General features: G+C 39.0%; 1 protein-coding gene across 7 annotated transcripts in view; it reads left to right on the forward strand.

Moving 5' to 3' along the window:
* LOC107568839 (ubiquitin carboxyl-terminal hydrolase 19-like) overlaps positions 1-22932 on the forward strand; it is a 34613-nt gene that overhangs the window by 6099 nt on the left and 5582 nt on the right. For 4 of the 7 annotated variants that reach the window (XR_001606815.1, XM_016254834.1, XM_016254835.1 and 1 more), the window contains exons 3-25: positions 3691-3822; positions 4088-4224; positions 4713-5219; positions 5323-5635; positions 6960-7116; positions 7197-7268; positions 7367-7482; positions 12884-13107; positions 13203-13395; positions 13483-13616; positions 15991-16149; positions 16551-16661; positions 16817-16927; positions 17037-17138; positions 17957-18097; positions 18194-18312; positions 18429-18572; positions 19350-19678; positions 19751-19870; positions 19939-20155; positions 20242-20394; positions 21372-21538; positions 21617-21792. Coding sequence is in view for 6 of the 7 variants with exons in the window: in XM_016254834.1 (XP_016110320.1) it covers positions 3691-3822; positions 4088-4224; positions 4713-5219; positions 5323-5635; positions 6960-7116; positions 7197-7268; positions 7367-7482; positions 12884-13107; positions 13203-13395; positions 13483-13616; positions 15991-16149; positions 16551-16661; positions 16817-16927; positions 17037-17138; positions 17957-18097; positions 18194-18312; positions 18429-18572; positions 19350-19678; positions 19751-19870; positions 19939-20155; positions 20242-20394; positions 21372-21538; positions 21617-21792 (4034 nt within the window). In the remaining variant the exon portion in view is untranslated. The remainder of the gene's footprint in view (positions 1-3690; positions 3823-4087; positions 4225-4712; positions 5220-5322; positions 5636-6959; positions 7117-7196; positions 7269-7366; positions 7483-12883; positions 13108-13202; positions 13396-13482; positions 13617-15990; positions 16150-16550; positions 16662-16816; positions 16928-17036; positions 17139-17956; positions 18098-18193; positions 18313-18428; positions 18573-19349; positions 19679-19750; positions 19871-19938; positions 20156-20241; positions 20395-21371; positions 21539-21616; positions 21793-22932) is intronic. The other 3 variants (XM_016254833.1, XM_016254831.1, XM_016254832.1) reach the window with 3 other exon arrangements.

Consider the following 22932-nt stretch of genomic DNA (forward strand, 5'->3'; position numbering starts at 1 on the left):
CTTAAAAGGATGAGAGAGGCCTGTAATTTTCATCATAGGTATACCTTAACTATGAGAGACAAAATGAGAAAAAAAGTCTAGAAAATCACATTGTAGGATTTTTAAAGAATTAATTGGTAAATTCCTTGGTAAAATAAGTATTTGGTCACCTACAAACAAGCAAGATTTCTGTCTCTCACAGACCTGTAACTTCTTCTTTAAGAGGCTCCTCTGTCCTCCACTGGTTACCTGTATTAATGGCATCTGTTTGAACTCGTTATCAGTATAAAAGACATCTGTCCACAACCTCAAACAGTCACACTCCAAACTCCACTATGGCCAAGACCAAAGAGCTGTCAAAGGACACCAGAAACAAAATTGTAGACCTGCACCAGGCTGGGAAGACTGAATCTGCAATAGGTAAGCAGCTTTGTGTGAAGAAATCAACTGTGGGAGCAATTATTAGAAAATGGAAGACATACAAGACCACTGATAATCTCCCTTGATCTGGGGCTCCACGCAAGATCTCCCCCCGTGGGGTCAAAATGATCACAAGAACTGTGAGCAAAAATCCCAGAACCACACGGGGGGACCTAGTGAATGACCTGCAGAGAGCTGGGACCAAAGTAACAAAGGCTACATCAGTAACACACTGCGCTGCCAGGGACTCAAATCCTGCAGTGCCAGATGTGTCCCCCTGCTTAAGCCAGTACATGTCCAGGTCCGTCTGAAGTTTTCTAGAGAGCATTTGGATGATCCAGAAGAGGATTGGGAGAATGTCATATGGTCAGATGAAACCAAAATATAACTTTTTGGTAAAAACTCAACTTGAGGAGAAAGAATGCTGAGTTGCATCCAAAGAACACCATACCTACTGTGAAGCATGGGGGTGGAAACATCATGCTTTGGGGCTGTTTTTCTGCAAAGGGACCAGGACGACTGATCTGTGTAAACGAAAGAATGAATGGGGCCATGTATCGTGAGATTTTGAGTGAAAACCTCCTTCCATCAGCAAGGGCATTGAAGATGAAACGTGGCTGGGTCTTTCAGCATGACAATGATCCCAAACACACCGCCTGGGCAACGAAGGAGTGGCTTCGTAAGAAGTATTTCAAGGTCCTGGAGTGGCCTAGCCGGTCTCCAGATCTCAACCCCATAGAACATCTTTGGAGGGAGTTGAAAATCCGTGTTGCCCAGTGACAGCCCCAAAACATTACTGCTCTAGAGGAGATCTGCATGGAGGAATGGTCCAAATTACCAGCAACAGTGTGTGAAAACCTTGTGAAGACTTACAGAAAACGTTTGACCTCTGTCATTGCCAACAAAGGGTATATAACAAAGTATTGAGATGAAATTTTGTTATTGACCAAATACTTATTTTCCACCATAATTTGCAAATAAATTCTTTAAAAATCCTACAATGTGATTTTCTGGATTTGTTTTTCTCATTTTGTCTCTCATAGTTGAGGTATACCTATGATGAAAATTACAGGCCTCTCTCATCTTTTTAAGTGGGAGAACTTGCACAATTGGTGGCTGACTAAATACTTTTTTTCCCCACTGTACAACTTAATCGCTGAATTTTTGTCCTCTTTTGGAAGGCCAAACAAAGTAGTTTCACTTTTACAACGAAACACACTGCGGGCTAGACTGAGCGGAGGCCTAGAGTGAGTGGCGGCAGGCGGCTTGAGAAGGGCGCGGCCGGCGGATTCGACGAAGGAGTGTTCGGTGGACTCCACTTCGTCCATGATGAAAGCCGATCCGGCGATCCACAGCGCGAAGTTGATATAGTTCCTCAGCGACCAGCACGGATCAGCTCCAGGCATGACGAAGCGGATATCGTCCTCTTTTGGAAGACCAAACTAAGTAGTTTCGCTTTCACAACAAAACACACACAGTGCCTTCATGACATGGCGGTAGCAACAATACTACAGCGAGAATCAAAGTTACGCCTTCTTTCATTGCATGAACATTTGGGTGGCGTTATGCAAATCTTCCCACATCGTGACGTAGACATGTGGGGGTGTGTTAGAACAAACCGTTTTAGGTAGGCGTGGCTGATTCTTAACTTTTATAAAGAATATCTGTTTGGATTTGAGACTTTAGTCTTTGCAACTTTACAGATCTTCTTTATGCACCAAGAGCTTGTAACACTCCAAAGAGAAAGGAAAAATTGAAATCGCAACATATGACCCCTTTAATTGTTTTATTTTTGCTTTTAACACCACAATTAAATTAGGCTTAAGCAAAAAAAATATATATATTTAATTAAACTATTTTGTAACCTAAATGGTTAAAGTTGTCATTGTTTTGCACTAAATAAGATGCACATTTCTAACTTTAGAATGAATGAATACTACATCTTTTTTTTCCAAATGTTTTAAATCAAAATGTCATAATCATCTAGTGAAAATCGCAGACTTGACTCTAGTGATGTTTGCCAGGCTTCTTCAATCATTTAGTCCACTTAAACCGCGTCTCAATATGAATCCAAATGGATAGAAATAATTCCCTGTCCTGCATTTTTTCGGATGTATCTGATCTGTAAAATCGATTGCTGCTACTTTTATCACGACTTCACGTTACTTTACCCTTAAAAATCCTTATGTGCATTTCTTCAGATATCCAACAAATGATGCAATTTATCAGTAGAACCAATATTGATATCACCATTGATATCCCCCATATCAGTAGCAGTCTATATATAGATCAGCATTTGACTGTGACTTTAACTTCACTGAACCGAAAGAAGGCTAATTCTAAAACACTGACGTTGTCTCGTAATGCTTTCAGTTTACAATGACTGATGTTTGAATCACGTGACTACTGAGTATTGGCAAGTGTACATGAGTGTTTTGTTCGTTTAGTCCCTGTGTGCCAGCCTGTGTCTAGGGCTGTGCCCTCTCTGCTGAGTGCGTTTTGCCTCTGCAGTGCTCTGCTGAGTGCTGAAGTGTTGTAATCTAAGCCTGTGAGTCTCTGCTTCAGTGAAGAAGGGCTTTGTCAAGGTCAGTGGCTCTGCCCAGAACATGCATGAGAAGACTTCCCTCAGAGTATTCCTCACACTCCCTTCATTTACTCGCTGCCCTCATTGCCCTCTCTACATGCATTTGATATGAGTGCGCCATTGTATTCTTCCTGTCGAGGTGTCGTGTTTCGTCTCAGCTGAGCACCATCCCTACATGAACAGCGGGAGAAGCTCTGTAGAATCTCTGCAGTGCTGATTCCCGTCATGTAAGGGAGGCTCATGGGATACTGGCAGATGACATCACGTGGAATAGAAGCACAGCTGTGGGGCATGGCGGCTTTTTGATGACCTTTTAGATCTGTGTGTCACAGCGAGAGAGAGTAACGGGACAGGACTGACAGGGTCACTTGACCCTGAAGCCTGATCCGTAGAGATAAACACACTCTCTTTCTCGCTCTTTCCTTTCTCTCTGACCTGCTCGCTAACACGCACCTATGTTGAACTCAATAACAGCAGTCTGAAATCGAAGGGAGTTGTGATTCCAGTGGCTATCAGGTTGTGTAGCGTTATCATGAAATCAGGTTTGATTTTGCTCTTTTATTAGTTTGTGTTCATCCTTTGTGTATTATCTGTAGATAAATGTTCTTTTGTTTTCCCTCTGCTTATGACATAATACATTCAATTGCAGTCATTTAATGTGTTTCTGACCGATCCAGCCTACATGAATGTTCATTTGTCTTGTGTAGATTTGTTTCTGGACTGGAAGCAGAATGCGTACGAGGTGATAGTGAGGCTGAACTGTGAAGATGCTGGGGTGCTGAGAGTGGAAGATATCGATTATGCCTTTTCTGATTCCGCCTGCCACATCCGCCTGCCGGGTAAGGACATTATGTGTGCTTGTGTCTGATTTGATACATCTTGGTCTTTTGACAGAGGACCATGTGACACTGAAGACTGGAGTGATTGCAGCTGATCACAGCTTTGTCTCACTGGAATAAATTACATTTTAAAATATAATCAATTCTGTTTGACAATTACTGTTCTTACTGTGTTTTTGATCATATAAATGCAGACTTGGTGAGCAAATGAGTCGTCTTTCAAAGACATTTAAAAAATCTTACTTTTTTGTGTGTGTTTTCTCAGATGGCCGTGAATGGAGCTGTAATCTCCATGAAGAGATTGAAGCCTCCTGCAGTAAACTGCTTTATAAGGAGAAAACAAATGTCCTGCAGCTTGTCATGCACAAAAAGATCCCCCTCAACACATGGCCCACCTTTGCTGTAAGAGCACCTACTCGTTCTTTTCCACTCTCTTTCTCCAGCTGTCCATCTCCTTTTCAAACTTTTTTTTCTCATGAAATGTTTTATTTTTGTTGAACAAAATCTATTTTTATTGGGTAGACTCAGCTTCTATTATATAATCCTCTGAAAGATTTTAAAAACCAATTTTGACCTAATTTATTGCTATTTGTTTTTGCTGGTGTTCTATTTTGTACAGTAACTAAAAACATCAAAATACTAAAAATCTGGTTTATTTACACATATTTTCCAAAAAATATATATCAAATGTTATGTCATATATATTATATCATCACATTGGTCTGTGATTTAGATTTTTGTGTGTGTGTGTATTAAGCATATTGGTCTGTGAGAGAATAGTATCAGAACTGTATGGCCATGCACATATGCAACTTTGAGCATTCAAAAATGTTTTCCTAATCAGAGATCCCTCAATAAAGCTTTATTTATTTATGTTCCTTATTGAACAGAACAAGAAAAAGACCGAAATAGTGAACATCCTTGGCGAGAATGGCAGCAACCACCACCAGTCAAGCACAGGGCAGTCTGAAAAATCTGCCGAAATCATTGAGAAAATGCCTGTAGTGACCTCTGCTGAGCAGAAACGAGGTAAACTTGACCGAGGGTTGAAACGAGGGATGAAAGGCAAACAGGTGGAGCTCACCGAGAGCACAGGTGTGAAAGTAGCTGAGATTAAATCGAGCGATAAAGCAGACCCGATCAATGAGCCCAGCGCAAAGTGTACCACACGACCCTCCAGAAACACAAAGGAGACCCCAACAGCTCCCTGCTCGATAAAGGAGTCTCAAACCAAACCAGCAGTTAATGGAAAAACACATGCATTAGCCGCGAGCAGTGGTGCCTCTTCAACTAGCAATGCAAAAGACAGCAGGGTTCAGATGCAGGTTAAAGGTCAAGGATGCCAGACTTCACCAAGAGAAAAAGAGCTGGACAGGAGGCCAAAAAGCAACGATCAGGTGAGACTAATAATTCACTCGAAAGTGAAAACAATCAGCAGGAAATATAATGGTGGAAAAGAGTCTCTCACATCCTGATGTCCGTCCTTTGTGTTGTTTACAGGTTGAGGCAGATGAAAGTAAAACTGTTTCCTCAGTGTTTGAGCTGAAGGTGGCGCAAGAGGAGAGTTCTCTTGCATTGAAAACTCAAACTGGAAAAATGACATCTGATGAGCGAGAAAACAGAACAGATGAATCAAAGCCACAGGCTGATGCCCAGATCCCTAAAATGCTTCCATCTCATGATTTGGTATGTGGGGGGCCTGTTTCAACAGCCTCTAAGAGAGAGGAGTCTCCTAAAAAGAGCTGCACAGAGGAGAAGAGAGACAAGTCCAAGGAGGATCCACATGGAGGGAGCAAAGAGGAGGATACAGAAGGTCAGTTAAGAACAATTGTGGCATCATGTTAGAGTTAGAGTTATACTTTATTGTCCTTTGCAGGAAATTTGTCTTTGACTCAAAGCAGTAATACAAAACAACCACACACAATAATACACAACAACCACACTCAATAACAACAACAACATTTTTAAGAAAGAAGAAAAGTAGAAAAGAGTTAAAATACCATCACACTTACTGCAATATACTATTTAAAATACTAATAGATACTGGTATAAATGAATTATTATAGCAATTACTTCTACATAATGGAACTCTATAACGTTTTCTATAATGTGATGTTCTGTCAGAGCACAACATTAGAATATACACTACAGTTCAAAAGTGTGGGGTCTGTAAGGTTTTGTTTTTCTTACAGCAAGCATATTAAATTGATAAAGAGACAATAAAGATGTATAATGTTTCAAAATATTTCTATTTCAAATAAATTAGGTTTATATTCCTCAAAGAATCCTGACAAATAAAGTATCACTGTTTCTACAAAAATATGAAGCAGTACAATGGTTTTCAACATTGATAATAATAAGAAATGTAGCAGCAAATCAGCATATTAGAATGCTTTCTGAAGGATCATGTGACACTAAAGACTGATATTTAATTTTTTGTATTTTGATCATATAAATGCAGCCTTGATGACCACAAGATAATTATTTTTAATAAAACGTTTAAATATTCTTACTGTCCCAAAACTTTGAATGGTAGTGTATTTACTATAGAGAGTTTTTGTTATTGATTTGAACTGGTTCAATTAAACGTACACATTTCAAGCATTCTGTAGATATGTTTCTTACATCTGTGAGGCAACTTCAGGCAAGTAGCCTATACACTGAATTTTGTTTCATTTTGTGATACTCTCCAGTTCACAGAAACTGAGATGGCAGAAAGCGTATCTTGTTTTTTTTTAGTTTACAAAAGCACAACATTTTGTTGACATTGAGTTTACTTTTACAGTTTTGAATGACTTATTACTCTTATCTTAATGAGTAAAAATTATGGCTTCCACACGCCACACAAACACTTGGATATGCGCCTAATACTGCACATTTTTCTGGGTTAATGTTAGAGTAAACTACTAACATGTTTCCATTTCAAATGATAATCCATATTTGAGGTCGATGAATGATAGGCAAATGTTTGGATTTCCTGTCCAATATACACTGTAATTACCTCAAGGACCAGCCTTTAACGTTCTGTCTGTAACAAACACGGACAGTGTTCTTCGGTGACTAATTGGCTAATACATTTTTATCCAACTAAGCCTCTTCTTACTATACTTTATTTCTCATGATTGATGTGTGTTAAGGTCCGGAGCCTATGGTGAACTTGAAGTTTGTGAAGAATGACTCGTATGAGAAAGGGATAGACCTGATGGTTGTTAATGTCTACCTGAAAGAAATCTGCCGGCAGACGTCCAGGGTGCTGTTCAGGGAACAAGACTTCACTCTTATCTTCCTGACCAAGTGAGAGAGTCATCCACACAGTATCCAGAAATAAAGATTCCAACTCTTTCATTCACACTAACTGTTGAAATTGTTTACAGTGATCCCAACTTTTTGCGCCTTCATCCGGATTGCGGACCAAACACTGTCTTTAAATGGCAGGTTAAACTCAGGTAAGACTTTCTGATGGGCAACCTAATCTCCGTCGATCCACTGATCAAGTGTGTGTTTCTGAGGATTTCTTCATTGGTCCTGTCTGCTGATGTTTCAGGAATCTAATTCAGCCAGATCAGTCCAGCTTTGCCTTCACTCCGTCCCGTATCGACATCACCCTGAAGAAAAGACACAGTCAGCGCTGGGGAGGTCTGGAGGCACCTGCCACACAAGGTCTGCTGCCTGGATTCTGTTTGCTTCTGAGCAGTCTTTTACAATTAAACACACAATCATGTCATGCACATTATTTTGTCTACATTTATGACACTATATAGTAGGGGTGTAACGGTACACAAACATGACAGTTCGGTACGTACCTCGGTGGAGATGTAACGATTCACTCAGCTCACGATTCGATTATCTCACGATTTTTTTTTATAAACAAGAAGACTGAAGACATATAGTAAATGAAAATGTGTCCTTTTATTAGGCTTTTGCTGCACATTTCTTTGTGAAATTGAAAAATAACAAAACTAAACTGAAATTTTAAAACAAACTCCAACTCAAATAAGTTAGTTACACAAATAAGCTAAATTTCTTCATATAAATAAACTAAGGCTTTGTCTGTGCTCTTTCCATTTAAAATTAGAGACAACCACTGCATTTTAATCATGATCCAAACAAAGATGCTGCATAAGCAGTTTTTAATCTAAATTAGACTATAATTTCGAAATCTGAAGCAAAAACAGAATGGTCTGGCTTTAGTTTTGTGAAACTATACTACATAAAACATCTGAACACAGCATACGAGCTGAATGAGATGCAAATTCACTCTCTGCCAGCAGGTGGCGCTTATGAACAGCAGTGATACAGTGTTTCCTGGGTTAGCGCTGTAAACAAAGCAGAGCTGCGCTTATGAATACTACTTTAATATGTATTGTTCAGAAGCAAAATGAAAATACCACATAAACCTTTCTAAAGTCAGTCAGTTCCCCTCAGAGATACATTCATATAAACTCCTACTCCAATTGTATCGGGATTTGTTTGGCATTGCAACCGATTTGAATCATCACATATTTGAATAGATTTTCAACCGGCTCGCGGTTCATCATTACATCCCTATACCTCGGTTTTGACGTCACTGTTCGGTATGGTTTAGGTATAGCAGGAGGGGAAAAACTAAACATAAATTGCTTTTTTTTTTTACAATTGTTTACTGAACAAATTGCTCTTTCTTTAAATAAATGAAATTATAAATGTATATAGCTGCAGGCAGTGATTACTGGGGTTCAAGCACTTTAAGGCCTTTAAGGTGGTATGCTTTTAGGGTCTAGGCCAACCTGGATGTATGGCTGACAGTAAAATACATCCAATATGGAGAATAGGCTCACAGACACACACACAGAAATTAATGTCCAAGCATGAATCCATAAGCAAACCTGTGAACAGTATTGTTTTAGTAAGTTGAATGAGCCCATTGGTGGTCTTCTGCTGCCATCTAGTGGTTATAACTGCAAATTCATGCAATTTCTCATACAACACTGTGTTTTTAACCTTTATAACTATTATAGTGTTATTTTTTGCCCAATCTCTCTTAAATTTTGCATGCTTGTTTACAATGAAATTATGCATAATTTTTACACAGTTTTGAGAAGTTGTGGGCTTTCTTTTAGGATTTATAGGCCTTTGGGTACACTATGTAAAGAAAATATTATAAAATGACCAGTTTAAAGTTTAAAACCTACGAGTAGTTCTCAAAAGTAGGTTTTTAAAATAATCTCAAATATTTAATGAACAGTTTGATTGACAGTATTGGTATATAAAGTTGTTCAGAATGAGGAGATCTATCACATGATATGAAGATCTAGTGTATGTGTGAATATATGACCATTTTTTCTTACAATTTGGGGTCATTTATTACAGAAAAATTGTGAAATACAGTATTTTTTTACTGTTACAGTGCCACCTACAGTCTGATCTCCATGAAACTTTGCATGCTTGTTAAGAGTCATCTGACACATGTTTTTAAAACGTTTCGTAAAGTTTCGAGTTTTCGTTTAGGTTTTGTAGGCGTTTGGGTATATTTGGACACACCCCTTTTAAAATGACCCCGTTATAGCTAACCAAAGGACAAAATAATTTTTTTTAAAATAATTAATAATTATTGATCTAGTGAGTTCAGAGAATTGCGCTGCAGTGGTTTGATCGAGATTGAGTGCAACGTTTCGTAAAGTTTCGAGTTTTCGTTTAGGTTTTGTAGGCGTTTGGGTATATTTGGACACACCCCTTTTAAAATGACCCCGTTATAGCTAACCAAAGGACAAAATAATTTTTTTTTAAATAATTAATAATTATTGATCTAGTGAGTTCAGAGAATTGCGCTGCAGTGGTTTGATCGAGATTGAGTGAAAAACCTAGGACTAGTTTGCAAAAGTAGGTTTTTAACATAATTGAGAATATTTAATGAACGATTTGATTGAAAGCAATGGTTCTTGAGGCAAAGTTGTGCATTATGTGAAGATCTATCAAATGATATGCATATTGTGTGGATGTGTAAAACACCACGTGATTACAGAGTCATAAAACTCGCTAGCGCCAACTAGTGGCCGATTTCTTTCAAATTTCTTACAGACCTTTAGGGCCATGAGACAAACATGCCCACCGAGTTTCTTTCGATCGACCTCCGTTAACCTTGTCTAATAGGTCCTTAAACTTGTTTGGCCAATGGCGGCCATGTTTTTTGAGATACGCAAATGTCCTCTTAGACACTTGTACCACTTTGGACAAAAACGCTACATACCAATTTTCAAATCAATCTGACCAACGATTGCATAGTTATAGCCATTTTTATGTTTTTTCCACCTTATAGCACCACCAAGTGACAGAGCTGCACAATTTTTTTTATTTGACCAAAGATTGAGCTCTTACACGTGTACAGAGTTTGGTGAAGATATCTCATTCTGTTCAAGAATTATAGCCATGTTAGTAAAATTGACCCCTCCCCTTACGAACGTTTTGGCTTCCCTCTGTGACGGTCAGTAGAAATTTCAACTTTTTGATAATTATTGATATTCACTGTCCAGAGAATATTTCTGCAGTGGTTTGGTTCCGATCGGGTGAAAAACCTAGGACTAGTTCGCAAAAGTAGGTTTTGAATTTACTTCAAAATGGCGGGAAAACTGGACCTCATAGAGTGAATCTGACTTTTTACACTTTTCTTCGTTTTGACCAAAGGATTCCAAAAATTTTTGAGTCTACGACAAACAGTCTAAGAGATATAAGAGCCGCGTACCTCACCTTCAGCATTATAATTATTTCACCCGTGCCAGACAGAGACTGAGATGTATTTCGTGACGCTGTATGTCATGCCAAACCTCTCACTGCAGCATCATCAGCTTGAGATTGTTTTTTTGAGATCTGCCTTTTTAGAGACCGCCGATCAAACATCCCAACATGATTATCGGCCGATAGTGATCAGTAGCATGGAGTTCCCTAGAAGGCTCGGCTCGGCTCGGCACGGCTCAGTACAGTACGGCACAGCTCGGTTTGTGTTTCCACTGCAGTTCAGTACCGCTTTAGAGTGGGCGGGATTATTCACATGTCGTTATAGTTGCGCCGCCTCTATTGCTGCGACTCCTGAAAAACTTTTTAATTCCGCGTCACCCCATCAAGCTCTCGCTGGATCCGCTCCTCTGCTATCAACGAGAGGAACGTCTGTACTTCCTCAACAGACAACGAAACTTTTTTTTTAGGAGTCGTGATAGCAGAGGCGGCGCAACTATAATGACGTGAATAATCCTGCCCACTCTAAAGCGGTACTGAACTGCAGTGGAAATGCAAACCGTGCCGAACCGTGCCGAGCAGAGTCGTACCACGCAGTGGAAAAGCACCATTGGAACCTCAACTGAGGTGGTACTAAAAAAAAGTACCAGGTACTGTACCCAGTGGAAAACCCCCCAAAAGTGAACCATGCGTGCCATGCAGTGGAAAAGCGCCATAAAATAGTGCTTTACTATTTAAAAAAGTGGTGGTCTAAAACTGTGGATTAATCACTAAATGGGCAAAAGTTTACTTCCAGAATGAACAATGTGGCATATGTGTTTGAAGTTCAGTGTTTAAAAAAAACCCCAGAGCAAACGGAAAGAGAAAGTGCAATCTATTTTAGCTCTATAAATGAAGCATACTTTAATTGAGCCACAGAAAGACAAACGTTTTGCTGAAAAATGCATAATACACAATTTTACAGCCTAGGGTGAAGTCTTTATGTACATTAAATTACATTATATTTGTCCCAAATCGTTGTTAAAGGAAAACTATGTGAATGGCACTCTGTGGCGCGGCAGGATTTCTGTTAGCTGCATTTAAATCCGCATCTGAAGTTTCCCGCTCGGTGTCAAAATAAACAACACGAGGTGTCAGTGATTTCCGCCTCTAGAGGCTGCTCTCTCACTGTATAATGACAACGGACCCTTCTCGGCCACTCCAGCAACGGATGCAACCCAGAAAACTATTGACATGGATTTTGCCGATAGTTCCAGCAATCAACAATCAGTGCCAATTAATCGGCAAAACCAATCGATTGGTCAACCTTTACAATATAGCATTAGCTGCCTAAGCAGTGTGTCGATGATTAAGGTTTGGCTGAATAAGAACTGCTAGACCCTTGATCTTTTCAGAGAGCTCTGATGTGTGATAGGAGGCATGTATGAGATGATTACTGTGGAATGAGCAGGACTGTTCTTGTTTTTACATGTTGAAATGAGGGCATGGTCAAGAAGAGGAATGTGACTAGAGGCAGTGATCCAGTAACTCAATACGAGTGTGAGACAGGGTCAAGCCAAATGTGCCAGTGGGTTCTTGTGGTGGTGCCAGGCTCCTGACCCACACTGCTCCTTATAGCCTTCTCTCAAATATAGCTGCCACTCCAAACATTGCATTTTACTAGAGCTGTGACGGTCTGTTTATATATTGATATTGATTTTTATATTGAATCACCACTTTTGATCTTTTTATTGAAATTGTGAATTTGAAACTGAATCTGAACTAATTTGGTTCAGATTCAGTTCTGATAAATTTGACAAAGAGTTCTAGTATAGTGATGCGTCCTAAATTAATTGTATCATGATTGTTCAGCTGTGGTTATGTTAATTCATATCATATACACTACTGTTTAAAAGTTAGGGTCAGCAAAACATTAAACTGATCAAAAGTTATTGCAAAGACATTTATAATGATACTAAAAGATTTCTGTTTCTTAAAAATTCAGTTCTTTTGAATTTCTATTCGTTAATGGATCTTTAAAAAATTATATTATATAAAAAATTATAGAAAGTTTTCACTAAAATATTCCTATTAGAATCAATAGACTGATCTCTGAAGGGTCATGTGACACTGAAGTCTAGAGTAATAGCTCAAATTCAGATTTGCAATCACAGAATAAATTACATTTTAAAATATATTAAAATTGAAATTAGTTATTTTAAATCATAATAATATTTCACAATATTACAGTTTTTACAGCATTTTTTGATCAAATAAATGCAGCCTTGGTGAGCATAATAGTTAATGATAGTGAGCTTAATATTAGCAATGATATTTAGCTGCTAACCACAAGCACTGTTGTCATCTGTTTAAGGTGCAGTGGGGGGCGCCAAGGTTGCCGTGCCCTCCAGCCCTTCCACGCTCGAAAAGAGCCAGCCAGGAAGCAGCCAGCATGCACTTCCTGCTAAAGAAGAAGCACGAGTGGGAGAGGAGAAAGCCAAACCCCCTCGGGCCCCAGAGGACTTGGGTCTGGATGCCGTGGCACCTCGCTCGGTCTCCGAACACATGTCCCTCAAACAGGAACCAACTGTTGCTACGGTAATAATAAGTGCAATGTCAGTTTGTCACATATGATGTGCCATAACTTGTCTCAGGACTATCAGTTATTATGACATATCCTTGACTGTCCACAGCCCAAGCCCACCTGCATGGTGCAGCCCATGACTCACACTCCTCCTGCAGGCAGTGAGAGAGCTGAAGAAGTGGAGGAGAAGAAAGTGTGTCTCCCTGGCTTCACTGGACTGGTCAATCTGGGAAACACTTGCTTTATGAACAGTGTGATCCAGTCCCTCTCCAACACACGGGAGCTCAGGGATTATTTCCATGGTCAGTGGCATTTTAATTGATGAGAATTGCTTCTTTTTCATGTGGTTGTGTGTCCTACCCAGGTGTTGTCGTGTTTGTTGTTTCCAGACCGTGGGTTTGAGTCAGAGATTAACTGTAATAATCCATTGGGCACTGGTGGACGGCTGGCCATTAGCTTTGCTGTTCTGCTTCGAGCGTTGTGGAAGGGCACTTATCACGCATTTCAACCCTCCAAATTAAAGGTATCCATGCAGCAACAAAATCATGTCCTATATCCTATATCCTCCTTTATCATATCTTCTAGTTTCCCATAGTGCTGGGCGGTATACCAGTTCATACCGAATACCGGTGTTTATTTTTCTTATGATATAAATTTTTAAAATACCGCAATACTGGTCTGTCTATACTACTATACTGTCTATACTATATAATACTGTGGTATGTCGTTTAAACAACGTTCGGAACACTGTTTGAGAGGGGTCACTTTTCACTGTTGCACTGTGGCAAGGACACCGCTGTATGCGTTACTAAGCGTGAAAGCTCCGAAACTGAAGCTGTAGAACTAGTAGAACATGATGACACAGAAGAACTCATCCACAATATCCACACTGACCGCCACAAATATCCACCGCCCCCTGCCATCAGCTCCCGTGTCTCACACACACGAAAGTGACTTCAGCACTAGATTTTAGCAACTTTCAGACCCTTTTAGCGGCTTTTTTCCCATAGAATATACAACTTCCTGCTAAAGAAGAAGCACGAGTGGGAGAGGAGAAAGCCAAACCCCCTCGGGCCCCAGAGGACTTGGGTCTGGATGCCGTGGCACCTCGCTCGGTCTCCGAACACATGTCCCTCAAACAGGAACCAACTGTTGCTACGGTAATAATAAGTGCAATGTCAGTTTGTCACATATGATGTGCCATAACTTGTCTCAGGACTATCAGTTATTATGACATATCCTTGACTGTCCACAGCCCAAGCCCACCTGCATGGTGCAGCCCATGACTCACACTCCTCCTGCAGGCAGTGAGAGAGCTGAAGAAGTGGAGGAGAAGAAAGTGTGTCTCCCTGGCTTCACTGGACTGGTCAATCTGGGAAACACTTGCTTTATGAACAGTGTGATCCAGTCCCTCTCCAACACACGGGAGCTCAGGGATTATTTCCATGGTCAGTGGCATTTTAATTGATGAGAATTGCTTCTTTTTCATGTGGTTGTGTGTCCTACCCAGGTGTTGTCGTGTTTGTTGTTTCCAGACCGTGGGTTTGAGTCAGAGATTAACTGTAATAATCCATTGGGCACTGGTGGACGGCTGGCCATTAGCTTTGCTGTTCTGCTTCGAGCGTTGTGGAAGGGCACTTATCACGCATTTCAACCCTCCAAATTAAAGGTATCCATGCAGCAACAAAATCATGTCCTATATCCTATATCCTCCTTTATCATATCTTCTAGTTTCCCATAGTGCTGGGCGGTATACCAGTTCATACCGAATACCGGTGTTTATTTTTCTTATGATATAAATTTTTAAAATACCGCAATACTGGTCTGTCTATACTACTATACTGTCTATACTATATAATACTGTGGTATGTCGTTTAAACAACGTTCGGAACACTGTTTGAGAGGGGTCACTTTTCACTGTTGCACTGTGGCAAGGACACCGCTGTATGCGTTACTAAGCGTGAAAGCTCCAAAACTGAAGCTGTAGAACTAGTAGAACGTGATGATACAAAAGAACCACAATATCCACGTTGACCACCACAAATATCCACCGCCTGCTGCCATCAGCTCCCGCGTCTCACACACACGAGCACAACTTCAGCACTAGATTTGAGCAACTTTCAGACCCTTTTAGCGGCTTTTTTCCCATAGAATATACAGACTGACAAACCTAGCGACTTTTTTGGATAAACCTTAGCCATCGTTCAGTTGGAAGATGTCGCCAGTACTGCCCCGCGAGCGTGAGGTCTGACTTTGCTGGCGCAGTATCACCTCTCTCGGCGTCTGTTCTGTGCAGTGATCAGCAGAGAAGCAGCGCATTCAGTTGGCCGTACCACAGCAGACTGGTCAGTAAATGAGTACAAAACAGTGTTCCCAAGCACCTGTCGCTTACTGACTGTTTGGAATTATAACCATGAGCATAGTTCGTCTGTTAATATTATGCACTTTTTTTCTTTTATTTTCTAGTTTGTTACTCAGACGGAGGCAGTGCGCTGCATGAGACAAAAAAAGTAATATAGCCAAAACAACCGCATAGCCGCTCTTTAGTGTAGATGCATGTTGATTTTATCAAACGGACTCCTGGTTAACATGTATTAATGGGTCTTGTTTAGTCACTATTTAGTGTGGAATTTTTCTACAATATTCACTCATCATGACAGTAAAATAGGGCATTCTAAGTCAATATACTGCAGTATTTTCTCTCTCAATCAGTAGAAAATGTGGTTAACACCCGGTCATGCATGTAAAAAAATATACTGTCATATACCGTGAAACTGGTATAATTTTGAAAAGTACCGTGATATAAATGTTTGGTCATACCACCCAGCACTAGTTTCCCATATGTAATTATGTAAGCAACCCATAATAACCTGGTGTTGTTTCATTTCTCTTCATAGGCTATAGTTGCCAGTAAGGCCAGTCAGTTTACAGGCTACGCACAGCATGATGCTCAGGAGTTCATGGCTTTCTTGCTGGATGGGCTGCATGAAGACCTGAACCGCATCCAAAACAAACCATACACAGAGACCGTTGACTCAGACGGCCGTCAGGATGAAGTGAGATCTTGATTTTATCTCAAAACATACTGCATATACCGCATCCTTGGATATGGAGCAGAGTGTGTTACTAATAAGCATGTCCAATAGAGTCCAAAAGTCTGACACCACACAGGCAATCTGAGACTCAGAATCTAATTTATATCTGACAATTGACAAAGCATTATGATGTAAAATGAAGAGGAAATATTAAAGATTCTACACTTAAGTCATTAATCAAATATTTGAATTTGAGACATTTGAACATGTGAATTCAAATACCAATGCAGACCAAGTAAATAAATAAATCTGAAAGTCATGTAAGTTAAAAAAAAATTAGTTTGTGTCATGTGAAGTTGCCACGGGAGGCTTTTCCGTGATAATAAATCTTCTGAATGTTGCTCTTGTTTGTGGTTTGGCAGGTTGTTGCAGGAGAGGCGTGGCAGAGGCATAAAATGAGGAACGATTCCTTCATTGTTGACCTCTTTCAGGGCCAGTACAAGTCAAAGCTGGTGTGTCCCGTGTGTTCTAAGGTAAAATACATCAAGAGCTATGATTCAAATTCGTGAAGTCAGTAAAAACAGTGAAATTGTATCGCTTTTAATGGTGTTGGGTAGATAATTATGATTTTCTGTCTCTTAGGAATATGGTTGTTGGAGTTTTCTCATCATCATTTTTTTTTTTTCAGGTTTCTATAACCTTTGACCCCTTCCTGTACTTGCCTGTCCCCCTACCTCAAAAGCAGAAGGTGCTGACTGTTTTCTATTTCGCTAAAGATCCCCACAAGAAACCAGTCAAGGTACAAGTTCCTAAGCAAGCCTGTTCACAAAAGGGCTCAGTCTGTTCAGCTTTGTTTAGATGGACATTCTTATTTATTAATATTTGATCAAAAGTTTTTGCTTGTGTAGTTTTTGGTCAGTGTGAGTAAAGTCAACTCGAGCACGACTGAAGTACTGGATTCAATATCTCGCAGTGTGAGGAATAAACCAGAGAACCTGAGGCTGGCAGAGGTATGATGATCGTGTTCTGAACACTTCATCTGCTTGTATTTGATCTATGTTTTATAGCAAATACGAGATATTGTGTTTGTGTTTTAAAATATTTGGAAATATAATTGGAAAGTATGGCTGCTCAGATATGGCTACAATCATAATTCTCGATTAAAAATTTTTTTTTTTTATTATTATAATTTATTTGAGGTGTTTTTTTTGTTTTGTTTTTTTGCAGTGGATATAATATTGTAAAGCTACTTAATAATCCTATAAAAAAAACTATATATTTAACATTTTGTAAACCATGTTCAACATATTACAATGGCAAAAACTGTAAAGGAAATTTGAATTTTTCTCCCATATATTTCCTCAATTTAATTGTATTATTTCAGTTTAGGTTAAAATACTAGGGAATGCCAGATTTTTAAATCAACAGCCCGGAAGATAGCGCAAGGAATAAATACAGACCAAACAGCATTTTATTATATTGTTTATTGCAAAGTGCATTTATTTTTAAACTAAAGTTTATCAAATCAAAAGATTTAACCTAGGCTTTCCAATTCCAATAGAACTTTTTTACATTGCTTATGTCAGAATTTGTCTTTTCATAAAAATATCCTTTAAATATCCTTCTTTAAAAACTCTGTTAGTACATTGTTAATATCTTGTGTGCCATTTTTCCCAACAGTGACATTGCAAAATGGAATGCGGCACAATAATAGTTTATCTTTTTTGTATAGTTTTCATAATTGTTGTAAGCCAAAATCACAATTGGAAATAAAATGTGATTAATCGACCAGCTCTACTGATGATGTGCCCTCAATATTTTCTCTCAGGTGGTGAAGAACAGGTTCCACACAATCTTCTCACCGTCTCAATCTTTGGACACGGTCACGTCCAGTGACCTGCTCTTCTGCTTTGAGGTGTTGTCAAAAGATCTTGCCAAAGAGAGAGTGGTGTTGCTGAAGGTCCAACAGGTACACCATTTCCATCACTCTTGTTATTTTTCTAGGTTTGGAGGATTTTCTTGCTGTGGTATAATGCATTGATTGTGTCTTTGTGTTGATCTTCAGAGACCTCAAGTTCCAAGCATCCCAATCACAAAGTGCGCTGGCTGCATGAAGCCTCCTGCCTCTGATGACGAGAAGCTCAAGCGCTGTACTCGCTGTTACCGCGTCGGCTATTGCAATCAGTAAGTTTCCATATGTTCATTAGAAAGCATGTGTTGTGCTGGCTCTGAGATCAGACTTCGGAATTAGAGACTTTGCCTTGAGACGTTGGTGTTAACTTTCTTTCTTCTGATTACAGGTCCTGCCAGAAGAACCACTGGCCCAATCACAAGGCCACGTGCCGGCACCATGTGGAGAATATTGGACTGCCATTTTTAATTAGTGTGCCTGAGTCTAGACTGACTTACACCCGTCTGACACAGCTTCTGGAAGGCTACTCTAGGTATAAGAGTAGCCTAGATTAAGAATTATTTACCCATTTTGGTAAATTGGTCAGCTTTAGAAGATGGTAACAAGTGCACTAATACCTTTTTAATATTTATTTGTCTGTATATTTTATTTTATTGTTATTATTAATGTATTATTTTATGTTTATTTATTTGTCTCTTTTTATATCATTTATATTTCATATAAATGTTTTGTATACATTTTGTGTGAATTTTATTTAGGCTATTTTAGAATTTATTATCATTTATTCGTCTTTATTTATTGAGCAGATCATTTTTTTTATTTGTATTTTTTAATAGCATTTGTTATATATACATTATATTTGATAGCATATCTGTGAGCGTTTTATGTATTTGTTTGTTTATTATATCATATATTGATGTAATTGATAAATGATGCATAGCACCTTTTTTTATTTTTATAACCAAGTTTTATATTTTATACATTTTTATAATTATTAGCTTTCAATTTTATTTGTTATATTTTTTATATACTATTTTTTTATTGTAGCATTATTTTTTATAGCATTTATATTTTATATCAGTTTTGTATTTGATATGCCTACTTTTATAGCATTAACAGCATTTTTCTTTGGATATAATTTTATTTGTCTGTGTAGTTATAGCATTTATTTATAAATTATTTATTTGTGTGCTTGTATTATCTATTTTAGGTGGTTTTGATCAAATAGATTGGGGTATGCTGACATAAAAAGTAAAATCTTTTAACCAGCAACCAGCAGCACTGTGTAACCCTTTATTTCTGTGTGCAGGTACTCTGTCAATGTGTTCCAGCCACCTTTCCAGTCCGGTCGGATGTCTCCAGAGGCAAGCCTGTCCCGTGTTGACCTGACCCCCATGGCAAGCAGTGTCTCAGAGTGTCAGGAGCAAGAGGAGGAGCCGTCATCTGCGGGAGAAGCGGAAAGCCAGGCGGAGCAGGGTGACTCTGGCACAACACCACAAACAGAGACCACGTCTGTGATCTCCGCAGCAGGTGGGGACACTCTCTCCAGTGACTCAGGCTGCTGTGAGCTCGCCACCAGCTCCCAAGATTCTTTGGTGGAGAAAGAAACATCATGTGAAAAGGCTATTAAACCAGAAGGTAAGTTGGTGTAAAGCTCTTTGCTAAAGTTTTAGTTTGTTGTGGAGCAATAATCCATTGCTGTTTGTTCAGTTGTAGCTGTAGTGACTGGATATCAGCAACCATCTGAGTCAGCGACTGGAAGTGCGTCTCAATTCTACATCACGCTTCTGGACTCAAGCCAAAAGGAGGACAGAAAACTTGAGGACAAAGGTCAGTCAGAGGTTTTTGGATGGATGTGTTGCTCATGCATATCTTCATCATCCTGGTGCCACCTACAGGTGATGCAGTACTGGAGCTGCCTGATGACTGCACGCTGGAGCTGGTGTGGAAGAACAACGAGAAGCAGAAGGAATATGTGTTGGTGCGCTCTAAAGAGCTGGAATTTGATGAGGACCCTGGCTCTGCTACGGAGACATCCCGGGCAGGGCACTTCACCTTAGAGCAGTGCCTGAACCTCTTTACCAAACCTGAGGTGCTGGCCCCTGAAGAGGCATGGTACGGACAGACGTGTCGGTTTCAGTGTGTTTACTGACATCATTAATGTGATTGGACCACCTATATCTTCTCTTGTTGTGGTTCAGGTATTGTCCTAAGTGTCAGCAACACAGGGAAGCCTCCAAACAGCTGCTGCTTTGGCGTCTTCCCAACGTGCTCATCATCCAGCTCAAGCGCTTCTCGTTTAGGAGCTTCATATGGAGGGACAAGATTAATGATATGGTTGATTTCCCAGTCAGGTACACTGAACTATACTTGATCTCACTGGCTGTCACTAACACAGGATTTCAAAAGTTTAGGGTCTGTAAGATTTCATTTAAGTATTAAGTATTTTATGCGCACCATTTTATGCTCATGTATTTATTTGATAAAAAAATACAGTAATAGTAACTACTATTACAATTTAAAATAACTTTTTAATACAACAAAAATGTAATTTATTCCTATGATGGAATTTTCAGCATCATTACTCCAGTTTTCAGTGTCACATGATCCTTCAGCAATCATTCTAATATGCTGATTTGCTGCTTAAGAAACATTTCTTATCAGTGTGAAAAACAGCATTTTTCTGAAAACCATGATAGGTTTTTGTAAGATGATTTAAGTTTAAAAGAACAGCATTTATTTGAAATAGAAATCTTTTGTTATCAAATGCCTTAATTTGATCAAAAGTGACAGTTAAGGCATTCTTGCTGAATAAAATAAAACAAATTCTTACTGACCTCAAACCATTGTTATTTGAGTATTGAGATACTATTGTAGTTTTATTCATATTTTGCATGTTTTATTTTTATATTTTTCTTTTTTTACTGTCCATTTTTATTACTTATATTAGTTTAAGTTATTATTATTTTATCTTTCTAGAAAGTTCTTCCCTAACTAGTTGTCTGGCACTGTTTTGTGTAAAGCTACTTTGAACTTATATTTATTATGAAAAGTGCTATACAAATAATTTAGAATATTCTAAGTGTGGGTTAAAAAGTTACACCGATAATTTGATGCAAAGTATAAATACTGTACAACCCCTGCAATTATATTGTTAATACAATTTCAGTTGTTTGTGCTGCTGTAAAAAATTATCCTGATAGATTTGGTGGATCTTAATAGCATTGTGAAATGTGAACGTGCCATTTAGCCATAGTTTTGTTGTTTATTATCCATGTTTTGGATTGACTGTATAATGGATGCTTTACCTGGATTTTTCTGTCCTCGTCAGAAACTTGGACCTGAGTAAGTTCTGTATTGGTCATAAGTGTGACATCCAGCAGCCCCCCATTTATGATCTGTATGCTGTGATCAACCATTATGGCGGCATGATCGGAGGACACTACACAGCCTACGCTCGTCTTCCCAGCAATAAGAACAGCCAGCGCAGTGACGTTGGTACGAGTGAGCTCTTCTAGATCAATAACATCTCACCAGCTGTGATGTGAAACATCTCACTGTCACTTAATATTTCAGGCTGGCGTTTGTTTGATGACAGCACAGTGACAACGGTGGAAGAGAGTCAGGTGGTTACGCGTTACGCCTACGTGCTGTTCTACCGCCGCAGGAACTCTCCGGTAGAGAGGCCGTCTCACTTCCTGGGGCCCCTTGGCACCGAATCCTCTGCTGCAACCGGCAGTGCTGCCAGTCAGGTGAGCTCAGCACCTTCTCATGTCACTACTGCAGCCCAATGGAAAAAAACGGTTTCATCTTAGTGGAGCAGCTATATACTTGTTCATTAAAATTGCAAGGGATTGGGTAACGTTCCTGGTAGGGATGTAATGATTAATTGCCAGCCGGTTGAAAATCGATTCAAATATGTGACGATTCAAATCGGTTGAGATGCTAAACAAATCACGATTCAATTAGGGGTAGGAACTTATATGAATGCATGTCTGAGGGGAACTTACTCTCTTTAGAAAAGTTTAGATGGTAATTTTTCTTTTCATCTTGCCTCTGTATAATGCATATTAAAGTTCATAAGTGCAGCGCTGCTTTGTTTACAGCGGTAACCAAGGAAAGGGTTTAAGCGCCACCTGCTGGCAGAGAGTGAATCTGAGTCTCATTCAGCTCGTCCGCTGTTTCATGCAGCTATTTGTTATGTATAGTTTCACAAAACTGAAGTCAAACCATTCTATTTTTGCTTCAAATTTCGAAATTATACAATCTAATTTAGATTAAAAACTGCTCATGTTGCATGTATGCAGCATCTTTGTTTGGATCAAGATTAAAATGCAGTGGTTGCCTCTAATTTTACAAGGAAAGAGCACAGACAAAGCCTTAGTTTGTTTATATGAAGAGATTTATTTGATTTGTGTTACTTATTTATTTGATTTGGGGCTTGTTTTTAAATTTCAATTTAGATTTACATTATATTTAAATTTTGTCATTTAGCAGACGCTTTTGTCCAAAGCGACTTACAAATGAGGACAATAGAAGCAATTAAAACCAACAAAAGAGCAATAATATGCAAGTGCTATATTAGTATATTATTATAGTGTTATATTTCAATTTCACAAAGAAACGTGCAGCATTTTGTCCAAGCAATAATAAAAGGACACATTTAATTTATAATTTGTCTTAAATCTCATTTTGTAAAAAAAAATTGTGAATCGAATCGTGAAAGCAAAATCGTAAATCAAATCGAATTGCGAGTTGAGTGAATTGTTACATCCCTAGTTCCTGGTGGATCGTTCATTTTTTTAATGAGCTGTCTCTCAGAAATGTGCAGACAACATCAGCTGATTATAATTTAATTAGCTGTTTCATGAGAGATTATGTTCTCTCAGATG

This window comes from Sinocyclocheilus grahami, unplaced genomic scaffold (assembly GCF_001515645.1).
Source record: "Sinocyclocheilus grahami isolate Dianchi unplaced genomic scaffold, SAMN03320097.WGS_v1.1 scaffold1286.1, whole genome shotgun sequence".
Lineage (NCBI taxonomy): Eukaryota > Metazoa > Chordata > Actinopteri > Cypriniformes > Cyprinidae > Sinocyclocheilus > Sinocyclocheilus grahami.